The sequence below is a fragment of the Ptychodera flava genome, chromosome 6 (assembly GCF_041260155.1).
Source record: "Ptychodera flava strain L36383 chromosome 6, AS_Pfla_20210202, whole genome shotgun sequence".
NCBI classification, from domain to species: domain Eukaryota; kingdom Metazoa; phylum Hemichordata; class Enteropneusta; family Ptychoderidae; genus Ptychodera; species Ptychodera flava.
In genome coordinates, this window is record NC_091933.1 from 23,065,385 (window position 1) to 23,082,501 (window position 17,117).

At 37.4% G+C, this 17,117-nt stretch overlaps 1 protein-coding gene across 1 annotated transcript; it reads right to left on the bottom strand.

Annotated features, from left to right (window-relative positions):
- Positions 1-1,214: 1,214 nt before the first annotated feature.
- Positions 1,215-16,961, bottom strand: LOC139135201 (triadin-like). Its single transcript, XM_070702473.1, has 12 exons — positions 16,814-16,961; positions 16,017-16,188; positions 13,598-13,681; positions 13,288-13,351; positions 12,689-12,781; positions 12,125-12,210; positions 9,686-11,193; positions 9,023-9,157; positions 6,792-8,129; positions 4,535-4,913; positions 3,584-3,639; positions 1,215-3,044 (listed from the first exon to the last, which is right to left on the bottom strand). Exons 7-12 carry the CDS (start codon positions 10,410-10,412, stop codon positions 2,977-2,979), a joined length of 2,703 nt encoding a protein of 900 aa, XP_070558574.1. The 5' UTR covers positions 10,413-11,193; positions 12,125-12,210; positions 12,689-12,781; positions 13,288-13,351; positions 13,598-13,681; positions 16,017-16,188; positions 16,814-16,961; the 3' UTR covers positions 1,215-2,976.
- Between the last annotated feature and the right edge of the window lie 156 nt (positions 16,962-17,117).

Genomic DNA, 17,117 nt, shown 5'->3' on the forward strand with positions numbered 1-17,117 from the left:
TTTTTAACACCATCATTTTCATAATTAAATGGGTGGGGGGGGGGGGGGGTCGTCCCATCTGCTGCTGCTGGACTTTGTTGTGGATAAACACCGCCTCTTCCCAGAAATTGCCGATGAACGTCCAGCAAATGTGACACAAATTGTGCACTTGTTACATCCTCATAGGCCACTATTGTAGCTTTCCAGTATAAAGGTGCTTTGGCCACTGTCACCTTTATCAGTACAACTGCCATTTTAAAAATTTGGACATGTTAGAGGGATGTTGGGATATGTTGTGCACAGCAGTAGACCTGTTGTATGGGTCCCATACACACAGCTGAATACAGGACAACCCCTTGCAGTTTGTCTCACACCACCTGTAACTCAATCATTGTACAATCTTGCTTCCCTTCACAGCGCCACCAACAGTTGGCAAGGGATAGATAGAGCCCAAGGCAACAGCAACAAGCCAATCTTCAAGACCTCAACTCAACAGTCTATTACTTACTGCATAGGGTTTCACTTCTTGTATAATCAGCACCGCATATCAACATCCAAAACAGCCCTGAGACTGTATTACCTTGGCCTTATTAGGAATGCTAACATACTTTTCAGTCTACTGCAAGGCATTGAATTTTTTTTCATGCACCGAGCTTGCATTCACTCCAAAAATATCTCGCAGCGGTCACCTGCCACCTGGTATTAAAGTTGGTACCAAAGAGATACCGGGACATACAAGTTAACATGGCCTCCAATCTCACATTGTATTACCATAATAGCAGTAAGACAATGTTGCAAATGTATTCTTTTTTTATAGGTTTGCATGGAACTGATCAAGTCTAACAAACCACATGGCTCAAATTTTTAGTTTGAGGACAAAAGATCATGCCAACTGTGCTCTCTGGTTAGGCCAAAGTCATGAAATTCTTTGTTTTGCGTCCACTCTAAATGGGAAAAGGTACGCGTCTACGCGGCTGAAAAACACACACAAGAAAATTAACACAGTAATTTGATTGCAGCAAATAAAAAAATTGTAACAAAATATCAGTTCTGAAAAGCTAAGCGGTCATGTCCTAAAATTTCCTATTCAAATACTCAGTGTGTTTTTTTCATGAAAACCTTAAAAACCTAAGCGGATGGGGACGCAAAACAAAGAATTTAATTACTTTGGCCTTACCTTGAAAAAGTATGGGGTAATACTTTCCTCACATGAAAGAAAGTAGAAGTTTCCAAGCTCTCATTTTATTGCTTTTTATTTCTTGAATATGTAAGTGATTACACATCTAAAATGCAAACAAAATAAACACAGAAAGTGTCACTTGGGCAAAAACTAAAATTATAGTAATGTAAGCAATTTCTCCAAATCTAGTGACTTAAGATTAGAGAAAACAAGTTTTAATATATTTCGCCAACTAAACATATTTTCTTGAGCTGAATAAAACCACGGCAAAGTTGTATGGATCTTGTCTAAATAACATCTTATGTTAAATGCACAAAAACCCTTAAGAAAACACAAGTACAATTATACTGCCTGTTTTTTTTTGTTTTTTTTCATTGCAGTCCTAACTTCAATGTAAACATCCACATACAAATCGCCCCCATAACATTCTTATACTGCCTGTTTAATCACAGTATCTCACACACGACTTTCCAAACCCAAAACGCAGGATAATGTATATTATACAGATGTGACAACTACATCTGTCAACATTACTTTAACGAGTGCCTTTGAGGCTGAACATCAGGAAATAGGATACTATCACAACTAAGTGAACGTTCTAAATAAGTAGAAACACAAATTATTACAATACGATGTAATATGTAAAATAACATAACAACCTTTAGTCTTAGGACATATATATATTGCCTAAGAACACACTAACACAATGCATCTAGATTTCATGCATAAGATAAATCTTTTTTCACAGTTGGACAAACTTTCACCGAAATAAAAACTTTAATATTGAAGCTTTAAGATATTTTGAGAAGTAATAATTCTTCATAGTACTTCTTTGTTATGATACAGCACCGTACGTGATCAAGTTTTTGTTGTAAGGAATAGTCTGCATAGCATAGTTTCAATACATTTACCTGTTTCAAATGTTTTGCAAACATCACATACACAGTGTTGCTACATCAAAATGTAAATCGATAATCAGGGCCTGAATGCCACATACACAAAATCAACACCTCCATTTCTGTTGTACAAAAATAATTCCAAGATTTTCCACGACAAATGCGACTTTTCCTTGTCAAAACTCCAACTGCTATACAGCTGGTTCGGTGCCCATACATCTTGAGTAAATACTTTATCCTTTAATATCGATACTGTAGTTTGAGTATGTTTAACACAAAGGATCGCTAAGTGTCATAAAGCTTGTCAATGGAAGCTATACTGTCATCTGATTATACATTGAAGGGCTATGCTTTTTCTGCCTTTATATGTTGTTATTATATATGTTTACGTCTATTGGGATAATGATAATGATCCATTTGGTTTTGTCATAGACAGCTATGATTACTGATGGACTTATAAAGATCCATCTTCACGGTACTGGTACATGTATTTGATACTTTGAATCACAAAAATCTACCATTAATGGTAATGCAGCACAAGTTACAATGGCGGATAAGACTTAACAAATTTTACTTGAGTACATTTAAAACACTCTGAAATATGAGTTTAGCATCGCTACAAAAAGCATCATCATAAAGTCATAGAACTATACTCACACAAAGTCAGGAGTTTTACCATGAATTGAAACAAGAAATACAGTTACAAAAACTAGCCTAAACCTACCTTCATTATTGTAACAGCTTTCTACATTGGTTTCCCATATCCATACATGTCTAAACACTGACAGGAAATTTGAGTTGACCAAAAAACATGAAACTACTGAGTTAAACAAGCAAGATAATTGAAGTCAAATATATCTGTGTAGTAAGGCCACTGAGTCAAGTACCACTCCAGTGCCAAGGTGCTGGTCAGTAGTCATCCTACAGTGGTTCTTCCACCTTCTTCCAATCCTTGTGCTCTTTCTTGTGGCGGTCAGTCCAGTCTCTCACTGAGAACACAAACACACAGTGATTTCACAGATTCAGAACGACTGAACAAAGGAGATTGCACCTCTAAAGTTACTTAGCAAGTTGTCTGGCTGGCTCACACCACATATTATATTGTGAGTTGTTTGCAGGGTTTTGTTAGATGATGAATTGGGTTTTTGTTCCTATGAAAATTAAAGGTATACTGTCACCTGTTCCAATTTTGCCACAGTTACCATGGAAAGAGAAAATCTAACCAATCACAGATTTTAAGAGGGTGGCCGCTTTTTAAAAACAGCGCCCTGGCATGGGCATTTTGAATACTGAGGAACGCCCCTTGGACCATATATGGGCATATGTAGATTACAGGTGACTTTATACCTTTAATGTTATCAAGTATATAAGCTCAGAGGTAAGTTGATAAGTCAGTGTGCGTACACTGTACACAGTTGGTAAGTGTAGCCTGTTAAAGTTATCGACTATCAAAATTTATTTTGAACACCAAAATGCAACTGAGTTTGTAATTATCACATGAAAATACTAGTTTAGGTAGCTAGCTTACCTTGACAGGACTTGCCACAGTAGTACCTGGGTTGTTTGACATTGAGTTCTCGGCATCTACAGAACAAACACAGTGGAACACAGAATTAACACAATTTAATATGCTTCAAGCATACTCAATTTTCTGAGCTTAGATTTGAAAACCACTGAAAGGACAGCAGCACCAGTGATCCCATAGAATGTAACAGATGAGTTTACTATACTGTTGGGCTGCTTCAATTTGTATTAACTGCCTATACAGAACAGAACGTGGATATTTCATGTGTATATTTCCCCACTTTATTAAAGACGGAGAGGTAACTACTGCATTACAGAGGCAGGGAGACAATAAGACAAACACCAAGCCACGGATATTAAATTAAAGTCACAATTTATAAATATGACAGGTGTCACTTGACATAAGGAATGTCTGCAAAATCAAATCTGAAAACACTACCATTATGTGAGACAGTGTGCGATTTTCATCAGCACCACAGATTAATATCTTCCATGTCTGTATACAGAATGGCCTTCTCAAACAGTAATGTGTCGAATCTGGAATTTAGTTGGACCACGCCGTACAAACAAAACCATGTATGCAAATGCACAAGTACACATAGAAGTATGTGTATTTCCATACGCGTTTGTACGTGTGGATTTGTTTATACTGCCATCACATGATCTCTTGGGCGTACTATGTCTGTTGTACAAAGCACTTCCTATTTTATTCCAGAGTAGAAACACTATTGCAAAGAGAGACAATTTCTATGAATACTTTTGATTATCCCCATCACAATGTAGTTACAAAACAATTTCGTGCCTTGCTTCTCAACTGTGTCAAGATAAAACTCTGATACAGATTAAACAGCAGCCACACATCTAACGATTCCTATCTCCCTTTCATGAAGTGTATTTTTTGAATTTGGATCATTTTTATTTTTTGAATATTTACTTTGAAACACAAAACACTCACCTTTGACATTTTTTGAATGCCTTTGGTTTTGGTTCAACCTTTCCACATCCAAAGCAGTTCTTCACTTTTCCATTCTGCTTGTCAATTTCTCCTTGGCTGTCCAGCCTTTGCTCGCCATCGGTGGTTAGACTGCTGGCTGCTCCATCAACACCTGCAGTTTCTCCGTAGCTCTTCTTGGACTCTTCCTCTGTCCATTCCAATTCTTCAAAGGTGTCTTCCGTGTCACCAAGTTCAGCTTCTCTACTATCGACCAACTCTTTCCTCATCTTCAACCTCTGCAAGAGGCCAACTTTCCTTTCATCCACGTCATCAACTCCGGCACCACACACCTTCAAACCAGACTGCATTAGTTTGTTCAAACTCTCGGAACTAAGGCCTCCTGAAATAGACAGTAGTGTTCCTTTGTCAAAAACAATTGCCCATGACTGCTATACACAGTACAGATTTAACCTTTTCACCACCATGGTTTGGCCCAAACCTATTGTTATCAATGGTGAGTGTGGACCTGTTTACAGGGAATTGGGGGTGAACAGGTTAAACTAAAGCAAAACACACTTGGTGATGCTCATGACTGATGCTTATCTGAATGTGAACACATTTATATAAAAATTAGAACACAAACAGAAAGAATTAATAACATTCACATTTCATGCAATGTTTTTGATCTTATTGAGTAATAAATTGTCATTAAAATATGATGACTGATTATAAATTCAGTCATTTTGACTTGCAAAGTTAAGTAATTGGAAATGAACAATAGCCATCTGATTAGCCGTATTGGCATGCAGTGCAAAACAAATTAATGCCACATGTCAGCCCTTGATCTGCCCAGCAAAAATGTGTAAAGACTGAGCTGCTGTTCTGGTTTAATAACCAAATCTTATACAGATCATTGCATTCTTACCCTTCCACACTGCTATTAGCATGCTAGTCCATAAAATACACATATCTGACATTTATGACTATTTTGAGTGATTTTATTCTTGACAGCAACTGGATTTGCCACATCAAGTCCCTAGACCATGTTGAAATACCCAACATTTCGGCGAGTCAACACAAACTCTATGCAATGTACATTCAACTCTCATACAATACTGTGTGTGTTTACAACCTGAATACTGGGTATTTCAACTTGGTTTGGGCAGCAGAACAAGAAACTGAACTTGATCAAAAATACTAATACTAATATGAGTGGTTAGCAGTTTGGAATTTAAAACTTCCAGTAAGGGTTTATCAGGAATACATGTTCTACAAGTTGACTAAGCATATATTTTACCACGTATCTTGTAAATTTTAAGCAACTATCTGCTTAAAGGGACAAAGTCGCCCATTTTTCATGAATTTTGTTTGATACGAGATACTACTTATATTGTTTGACATGTTGAAAGATACTGAATGAATGGGTAACCATGCAGATATTCGACCCCGTTTTCCAACACGATGCATGAAACCATCGCGAAAATGAATTAATGGTCATGACCATCAATTCATTTTCGCGATGGTTTTTCTTAATTTGTCTAAAATTTGGGACAAATATATGCATGGTCACCCATTCATTCAGTATCTTTCAATATGTCGAACAATATAAGTAGTATCTTGCATCATACAAAATTCATGAAAAATGGCCGACTATCTGTAATATCTGTAATGGTCACACTAAATGGTCAATGGTCAATTCCCAGTAAACCCTCGCAGGAATGTCATGGTTTAAGCTGTTAGTAAAAATATATAGGGAAATAATTAGGAAATTGTGAGGAAGGCTTATTGAGGACATGAGGAGGAGCAATTCAGTGCTGCTGAGCAGTTTCACAGCATGTCAGCGTACTTGTACATGTCAGTCAGATTTTTCAGTCTACAGTATTGAGACCACTGTCTGTTTTACACAATGAGAAACACAAGTCTTGTGGATTTTGTTTTATTTTCAAAAGCATACAAGCAGCAGAGACTGACAGTGTTGAATCAACAACGGCCAGAGCCAGCTAAAAATCCAGGGAACACACATACACACATTTAAACCAGGGATGAACTATGCTAGCAGAGCAGCTGTCGAGAATTGAAAACACACATGTAGCAGCTGAAAAGTTTGCAGGCAGCCAAAGATATTGCAGCAGCAATCAGTTAGAAAGCACACACAAGCCACCACCAAGGAAAGGACAGCACATCAACTTTGAAACAAGCAGTTTATGCCGCCGTTTTATGTTCGTTGATTTTTGTTAATGTTATAATCTATGTCCAATTTATGTCCACTCCAAGTTACCTGTTTTTTGTGCTTCCTGCTTAAACTCATGCATCTGTTTCATCACTCTCTCCATAGTGCCACTTCTTTCCTCCTCCTCGGTGAACACACACACCACAAATGGCTTATTGTTGATGTCGGTGCTCCCGGGGTTTTGTACCTCGTGATCAAACCACTGAGCGAATTCCTTGGCGTCCACACGGACTGGCGTATAGCTGCCATCATCCTTCATGTGCGCACCTGAGGTCTCCAACTTATCAACCCAATTAGTCTCCGGCTTGGGCAAGGTGCTCATTTCGGTAATTTGCTGTGATTGCTCAAAAATCATATTTCTGATATCGGGGTCCCTGACTGGCTCTTGCTTGGAAAAGTCGTAAGTCACCACCTGCTTAAAGACACTGCCCTCAACTGGATCAACCCATTCTATGATATCGCCGTCTTTCACCAGATCTTTTCTGTCTACACTGTTTGTCAGTTTGCAACTTTCCCTGCTGTGCTCTCCTGTTGCACACTCAGTACATTCCCTTTTCTTTGGCAGCTGACCGACACCAAAGAGCACTTTTTCCACATTGTCCCTAGGTACGTTCTTTGATGCCTTGTACAGCTTGACTCTCTTTTCCATGAGTAGCCCTGTTTCCATGTTTCGTGCAAACACGGTAAAATCACCAACCTCTATGCGGCCATCACTCTCGCTTCCAACTTTTGGGACTAGTTCTTTTCCGGTCAGCTGTTCAGATTTTCCATTCTCCTCTTTCTCCGTGAGATTTACCAAATTTTCAACCTTTGAATCTTCTTTGTCAGTAGAAGACAAGCCATTCTGGTTTCCCTCTTTTCCGGCTGGAGTTTGTTTTTCCTTGGGTGAATACTGTGACTGGCTTGAATCGTTACTTCTTTGCTCTACTTTCACCTGATCTTTTGACTTTTCTGTCTTGATATCTTCTTCCTCAGAATCCTGCCTGGATGCTGAGGGCTGTTTCTTGTTTTCCTTGTCCCTGGGCACTCCATATGCATGCTTGTTTTGTCGTTTCCTCGCAATTCTCTCCTCTCTCTTTGCCATCAGAGCTGATTTCTCAATTAATTTCCTCTTACTTTCATCAAGATCAATATTGATGGTTCCACCGACTGGATCATCAAACTCCGGATCACCAGGTCGTACCACCTTCAGGACAGAAGCCCCATATTTCTTGAATGTTTCTGTGACTGCAGCCTGCAACCTGGGCATATACAGCTGATTGATCTTTTTGCTAAACAGTGAATCTTTCTCCACTTTCTTTTCAAGTGCTTCTTTTTTCTTCTCAAATTCCAGCAGAAAGTCCTGAAAGACTTCATCATCAGCATATTCATCTTCGTCGGCTGAACCTGAGAAAAGAATTTACGCAGCAACTCAAACCATTAGCATTCTACAAAATGAAAGTTAATTTTATTTTTGTTCTTAAGGTCGAATGTGCCTCAAGAACAGATATTTGATCTCTCAAAGTTTTTATTTCTGGTCTGCTTGTGGTTGCTCATTTCAAAGCTCTTGGAGTAAATTCAGTTTTCACTGGCGTATTTATTCGGAAATTGAAAATTAATCTTTCTCCATAGAATTAACACAGGGACAGTGGCCATTTTGAATTTCAATTGTGAGTAAATGTTAGGTAATTTGTGTCTCTTGTACAAAAATTTGCATTGTGACCGCCCATATTTATTCTTGACTTTGAAGAGATTGGTTGAAAGTTTCTTTGTGAAAATTAAAGCAAAAGTGTAAGCATTTTAGTTTCGAGGCACGTACTTCCTTAATAAAACTGTCCAATATAAGGACCAAACTTTACTAACACATGGAAGGGAATTGATACAAGAGAAGAATTTCCTTTCAGAGGTTTCGTGATCAGAAGTTTCTCTCACAACACCAGCCATTCCTATTTGAAATTGTTTCTTCCCTTTCAATTAGCAAATTAATCAATCAATCAAGGAATTCACAGACCCCAACATTAGGTATTGCACTATATAGCAATGAACACAGGGCCATGTCAGAATGTAAATATTACTTAGTTTAGGCAAATGTGTTGAATGCTCTACTTGAAATCATCAATGATAGGTTCTGCTGTTCAATGCAGTAGACTACAGCACCATGGAGAAAATGCATGCCATCTTCTTGCTTACTATAATTTCTTACTAACATAATAAGTTACTGATATAATTTTGAAAGCTGTGACACATTGTTTCCGACACCAAAAATAAAGTTCAACATGACAGTGTTTCACATTCCTTACCATTTTGATTCTTCTCCAGGATTTCCATAACCTTAGGGGAGTCTGTCATGATGGTAGCAAGTTTGTCCAGTGCCTTTTTCTTCAGCCTAGGTTCTTGTATTTTCTCCAGTTTCCTCAGCAGTCTTCCCCATCCCTCTGCAACATTTCATAGATTATCTTTGAAATTATCACATGATCAGACGAGTGATGATGTGAGATCAAAAGGGTGAAAATTTGCTCGTTGCACCAGCTTGGGTCTTGTCTAACCCTCAAGCTTTGATTTGATGAATCACAGTCCCTCCACCAGGACTGTGGATAAATTCTCCTGAAAAAGGTCATCTGAATCAATTCTGTTTGAGGTTTTGATTTTTTATCTCCTTTGATCAGTAACAAATCCCCATGTACTACGAAGGTTTCACAGTGGTACCTGGTACTACTCATTTGAGAAATTTGTTGAGCAGGAGATACTGACAGCTTCTTTGCACGCAAAAGATATTTCATGTTTTGAAGTGCACTACCTTGGCTGTCAGACTACACACGTGGCTTGAAATATGAATGTTAATGGTTCAGATGGCATTGATGTTCAAAAACATCTAAATGGCAGTGAACTCTGATTCATCTCCTTCTTTGTAAATTTCACAGGCTCTTTGAATATTTCAAGTATAAAACTTGTGTCATTCTTACCCAAATCCTCCTCACTAGCAGCTTTATCTTCCTTCTCAGTGGCTGTCAGAGTAACTTTCATAGTTAAACAGGCACCTTTCCCATCAGGTGATAATGTAAATGGCGGGGTTGTACCAGGGGGATGTTTTTTCTTCCACCTCTCTAGATATTCTGCCGGAGTTTCATTCTCCTTTGGTTCCTCTGTCATGTTCTCTAGGGCTGAGCAAGAAATGCCTTTCAACATGTCTTTTGTGATCATACTCATGCTGGGGTCAAAAGCCTGCTCTGCTTGTGACACAGTCGAAGGTTTAACTTCTGGAACTGCTGTAGCTATTGTTTCACTCTCTTTGGGTGGCGGCATAGGACGCGGAGGAAGCGATCTTTTTGCCTTCAGCTTCTTCTTGTATACCACTTTCTCTTCCTTTTTACCCTCAGGGGTGGGGTTCCCTTTCTCAGGGGTATCCACAGGAGAAGTGTCTTCGTATTCTGTAATGATTTTTCTAACAGTCACTGCCCGCTGAGGTATTTTATCAGTTGTACCGCCCATTTTGTCAGCTTTCTTGTCAGTTGCTACCGAGGTTTTCTCAGGTACCTTGTCAGTTGAACCAACTTTCTTCTCAGACATCTTGTCGGTTGGATTGTTTGTCTTCTCAGGCTTCTTGTTTTTCAAAGCAACTATCTTTTCAGATTTCTTGTCACTTTTGGAGACTTTCCTATCAGGCCTTCTCTCACTTTGAGTGGCCGGCATCTCATACTGCTCGTCGCGGTTGCTGCTAGACGTAATTTTGGGTATTGCTCCAAGTTCAGGACAGCCTGATTTTCCGAGTTTAGTATTTATGTACCGGTTCCACTTGCCAAATCCAAATACTGGGAAGGTAGATACCCGTCCATGTATTGACCTATGAGCGCCTTTTCCGGATAAGTTGGCATTTCCACTACCTTTGGGGTCATGTCTTCTTTTGGCATTCCGATGCAGACAGAGATGCCTTTGTCAGCATCAGCCGCCATATTCTCTCTTGCCACCTGCTTGTGAGCAGCACTAAGTTTGTTTTTTCTTTTTTCTTGTTCTTTTTGTCACAATCTGGGTGTGTATTTTCCCTCCACCAAGGCTCAGTGGCTTTACTAAGATCAATCAAATTCCCATCCCCTTTTGGATCTACAAACTGACTCATCCTACCTGTGGAATCCATCCTTTCCTCATGAATATGCCTGCGATATTCGTCTAAATCCCTAAACGTCCTGGCCCCCATCTCCCGCCTTTTATTTTGCTCATATAAAAAAGTCAAAATAAGTTTTTCCTCATCTTTATCCTCAACAACCCTATAAGCCTTATCTGGATTAGCTAACTGCATTAAATCAGCAACTGTACTATTTTTATCTTTTTTATTCCACTTCGGCTTGAGGTCGTCAGCGCTTGGCTGAATCCAATATTCTTCCCCACTGCTCAATACCTCCGCTTCTAACCAAATCCGCATACATGTACAAACAGCACCACCAAAGCATAGATATAAAGGAAGTAATAGATAAACCTATACAGAGAGATTACAGAATGCACAGAATTAATCAAACTATTTCAATCTAAGCGTGTAGAGAAACTCATACATGTATACTGGTGTAAATAGCTGCCAACTAAAATGAATCACAGAAACATGAGAGACCATAATGGTAGCAATTACTGTAGTTATGTGGTGATGAACACATACAAAAGGTCAGTGTAAACTGTCAACTGCAACCTATTATTGATACAGTAGGCCACTGACCCTATATACAGGATTGTGTATTCCTAGTGCTACATGGCCTCCCATGAAACCCTGTATGGCTCCATAAAGAAAACTGGCAACCTGTGTTCCGGTCACCGGATGTTGCACTACTTGATGTCAAGTTTACTGCTTTCTGGTCAGAGTTAGGACTGGGGGTCACCAGTCTCTTCCATGGATTCTTGTATGACTGCGGTGAAGGCCATGGAGTGCCATGAATACACAGACCTTTACCTAGGGTTTGCTTGTCAAGTGTTATCATTCTAAATGTGAACTCCAAGACGTAGACTTCAGTAAGCCACTTTTGAGAGTCAAATTCACACAGCATTTCCAAAACTATTGCAGCTCACAGAAGGATAGAAAACATGGTATTGAAAACATGAGATAAAATGCCACCAATAATTTTTTGTTTTCACTGATAGAAGACTTATCCAAATGTTGTGCAATGTATGCTCTCTTTTTAATACTGTGAGTTATCAAATTTTTTCACTCCCCTGAAGTTTAGGTATAGTCAATATTTGAAGGTATCCTTAGTTTATGCTGAATACAGATTGCAGCTCGTTAGTGTGAGTATGGAGGAGTATTTATTTATCATGTGGGGTTTTAATAGAAACATACTTAAATATTTCGAAAGGTAAATGGGATGTCACGTTGTGATTTGGTATCTTTATTTGTTAATTGTCTTTTAATAAGAAAACCCTACCTTAATATATGACGACTTTTCTTGTGGATCACCAAAGAACCTGCGAAAGATATCTCTAGTTTCTTTATGATAAAAAGGATCTCTTGCTGTGGAGGGCAAGTGACAAAGACAAAAACAAATGTCAATTGTTGAAAATAGGATTTGCTACAATAACTCTTCATTCAAGAGAAACATTCTTTGACAAGATTTCAAGAATAATTATATTCTTATAACATTTTTATCACTGACATTCACTTTTGGGTGTCTTTTGCCGTTTTAGCATGCATTTGCTGAAACACTACAAAAACATAATGATGAGCTTCCTTATGTTTTCAGATATGCTTTAAGGATATGTATTTATCTTTGTTTAGATCGGTTAGATTTTCAAAAAAGTGAAGAGTAAATTACATTGACAAAGTAACAGCACCTTGTTATAAGATAGTTTCATCATAGATTTGAACTGGATTTCCACTTTCACTGAGTAATATTTTTATATAATGACAAAAGACTGGCAATAAAAACCACTCACTGACAATGAATAAAATATATGGATATTATGTTACAAGCATAATGACAGCTACTTACAGTAAGAGTTTGACTCTAGTCCACCTAAAGATCCTTTTTGTTGTGCTAATGCTGCAGTATCAGTGACAACATTTTTTGCAGAATTCACTTTTCCTAAAGACAAGGTATGATAAAAAATATGTATACCATCCTTCACAAAAATCTTCACAAAAATCTACCATGTCAGTGAAATCACACATTTTAATACACGGTACCACAACATAAATATCATATCTACATGAATTAAAAGTTTTGAGGCATTGAATATTTATCAATGTTCATAGTATTTGTAGTTTAAATTCTCAAATGTAATTATTTGAGTGCAGTTTATAGCTGTGGTCACCGACCCACGACTGGTTGCTATAAAACTGCTCTGCGCAATACAAATGCCTTTTGCACCAGCTTTATTGGTGTCACAAAACACCCACGCTTTATTCTATACAATGCCTGAGACGACTGAAATGACCTTTGTGACCCCTACTGGTTAATAAGCAGAACCCAACTGCCATCTAGCTCAGAGTACATCAAAACAATGTCACGATCCAAAATGCATGCTTATGACATTTTACTTTGGTCTGTCCATAACAGAGAGTAAAAGACCAAAAATTTTGTTTTCTTACCTTTAACAAAGTCTTTTGTAATGAAAGTAAAGGCATCTTCTATGTAAACTTCATATTGTTCATTCTGTAACATATATAGTTTGGTTTAACACTGTAATTTCACATTATATCAAACAAGGTAGCTGGGTAATCATTAACTTCAGACTGCGGCATTGCAAAACTTGAGTCATAATCATGAAACCTATTTTAATACCATGTAGTATATAGCATTTAAACACAATGTATCAATTAGTGTTCTTACATGCAAGCTTGAAATCACTTTTACAATTATTGTACAAATTCCACGCAAGATTCACGAATCAAAACTTACCTTGAGCGGAAATTCTTTGAGTACACCGTAATTTATTGAGAACGCTTTATAACATATGACAAATCTTTCCCAAAATTCCCGTCCCTTTGAATGGAAACAAAAACAGCTTTAATTTTATCATTTAGCCTTAAATATTAAACTGTATATATGACCAAACAAAATACGACAGGAGTAACATCTGTTTCAATTTTACATTTCAAAACATTAAGTTGTCGTACAACAATACCACATCTTATATATGATATTAGTTTCCTCGGTCAGTCCACATTTGATGTGATCAGTCCTTCAAAATAAGCAGTGGAGGAGCTGCACTCTACTTTGAGGTGTTAGTTGTGTCATTTATTAGCATCGTAGTTCTCACATGCTCAGCTGCTATTTTCTGAGTCATAATCACTTAAAAGATCCAACAACTTGTTGTTACATACATGTACAAAAAGGCTTGACACATTGCTTTCATGTATCTTTGTTGTATACAGATTTCGGCCACGTAGTAGGTGGTCGCCATTTTGGGTTCGTTCTAAGTAACCAACATATTCAAATGTACTTCATCTAATATGATCATTACAAATTACTTAATGAGTGTAACAAAATGAGGTAATTTTTTCTCTACATATAAAATAACACAGACAGATGTAGTCGCTAACAATATTTGGATGACATTGGCCAGCAGTAGGTTATGCTCTGCCAAGTCACAAAATAATGCTGAAGTACTGAAAATACAGTATTAATAATAATTTGCTGTAGCACAGCACAAAGGAAAATATAAACAAGTATCAACGAGTGACTCTGCACAGATAATACCATAATCATTAACACAGCACAAACACTGGTACGGAACATTCTGTACAGGGTAATGGTACCAAAGTTCAAGAGGTTCACAGATATATATCCTAATTTTATCTTCAGTAACTGTATAAAAACGTACACAATGTAATTATTACATGAGGTGAAACATTTCATTCTGCACTCATTCACACTAAAATGCACCTAATTTTTCCGAGGTTAATTTCTATCAATTATTTATATATTTATTTCTTTCTTTATTTATTTATTCATTCACTCATCTATTGGAGGTGCATAACTTTGTTGGACTGGATTTTGTTTACAGAAATAAATGTTGTAACTGATGCAATGACAGGATGCTAGAAGTGTGATTTGACATATTATTTGATCTATTCATATTGCAATTATTTAATGGAGAAAATCTAAAGATACATTGAAAACAGAAAATATGAACTGCTATCTAAATAATGCTGATGGGTGATAATTCAACAAAGTAAATTGGTGGTTTAATCATGATGGCATTTTTTTTATTGCTATGTTCAGGCCACCTTGGTTCACAGCATGTGAAGTGGCTGAAGCCATTGCATCATCAATTGGAAACAGTATCAACAAATGATATTGATTTTCCTCTTACAATATTATGTGTTGCCATTTCTTCATTTATGATTTCAATATGCATTTAGATATATACATGCCCAAATTCAAACTAAAGATAATCAATGAGAGCACTTCTATTCTTAGTGGTGGCCCTATGTAATACTGGATATGAGAAAGAGCTGCAAGTCTGCCATGGTTAATTGAAGCATATTTTGATGCATTTACTTGTTATTGTTATGCTATGGAAATATGTGTTTCATTACATGTAACCATTTTTTTAAAGACAAAGTAATCCAAAGAATTGAGTAGTGGAACCACATTATATATTCCACTTCCTGTTGCGATAATTTTTAGTTTGAGAGCGACAATGTGCTAATACTTGGGCATGGAGTTAACATACCGGGTACTTCACAATGGAACACCAATTGCAAAACCCATATCCACTAAATTTAGAATCACCAATCATGGCTAAATGGCCAGATGTTTTCATTTCCGCTATCATCAAATAACATATGATGTTAGCATATCCAAAGAGTTATTCGGAGCAAATAAGTTTCAATTTTTTTATGAACACAGTCCCAGGAGGCACTGTGTGATGAAAGTGTGTTAACAGCTAATAGAACATATTATTGTTCAAGTCACATTTTTACCAAAGAAGTCTTTCACACCCTTGTAAACTGTCCTAACTTTTGCTTTGTATGGAAATAGACTTGCTTTATTAAATATGTCCAACTGTCTACTGCACCATATTCAGTTAAATCAGTGAAGTGGGGTGTTTAGATTTGTAAATGTACAAAGTCTCACAAGCAAATCATATTTACAATATGGCCAACAACTAAGTTGCATACTAGCAAAATCTGGCTCAACCTGCAAGTAGCAGACAAAAAATGTGGAAAAGAGTTCATGAATGAAGACTTTATTATATGTTAATGATTGAACATTAAATGCTGTCCCTTGCCCAGGAACAAAATAATACAATGAGTATAGGTTGGGAAAAATACTGCAGCAGGACAAATGGTGAATACTAAATGTAATTTACCTGATCTTCCCACATTCGTTTGAAAGTGTCTCCATGCTTCCTAAAAAACTGGTAGTCCTGCCCATCAATCTCCGACGAAAACAGTCGAATTTCATGAGCGGTCAACCGTATCTTCCTCATTCTGTTGGGTGTATACTTTGCTTTCTTTTCTCTCTTCTTCTCTACCCTTCGTCTGGAGAGAAAAGAAGATGTCATCAAGACTTGCCAAACAAGGAAGTGAAAGTAATACAATATTCTGAATGCATACACTACGTCAACATGGTCAAGCTAATGTATTGACAGATTACATTATGGTGGTCTTGCATTAGAAACTGTGCACTGTGAATGTTTAATGTCCTGCAAGTTTTGCGAGCGAAGACATAGTTCGCCTTTGAGAAATGAACGATTTCCTTGTCCCGCTGGCACCTCTGTGGCGCATTATACAGTACAACATATAGTATACACAATGACTTTGTTGTCTCTACGACTGGGCAGCCTTTCACATACGCAGCAAGCTATTTCTGCCTCTAGCAAGCAAGATATTCCCTTTAGTGATTTCTGACCCATTGTGGGCACATAAGATGGGACAGGTAAATTAGACTTTTCACGAAATTTCAATTGTGATGACAAAGACTTAACACCAGTACACGGTAGGTCTGTGTCTGTCCTGGATTGGCATGTGACCGATAAAGAAAACCTGAGGACAGGCTAGTACATGTACAAAGTCCACATATTTTTAGTGAAATGAATTTGTGCACAATGTTAGTGTTTTTGTTTCAATTAAAAGGATTGTAGGAAAGTAAATAAGATATATTTACGATTTATAAACAGCACCCGCGCAATGTAGACCGAAAATCTGCAGAAAGTGTCACCAACTGACGTTGTTTAGAAGAGTCACCAGACCAAAAGTTCCTGTGCGAACAACACCTTTCGGAGCGATACACAAGAGTGGTCACGTGACACACTATTAAACTTATTATTTTGACATTTTACATTCGTCATGTAGGCGAAAATATACTATGGTAAAAATCATGAGAAGTTTTGCATTCTAATCGCATTAGTTATAAGAAATAATCTTATCTTAATATTTTCATGCATAAAATTTGAAATGCTTGATGGCTG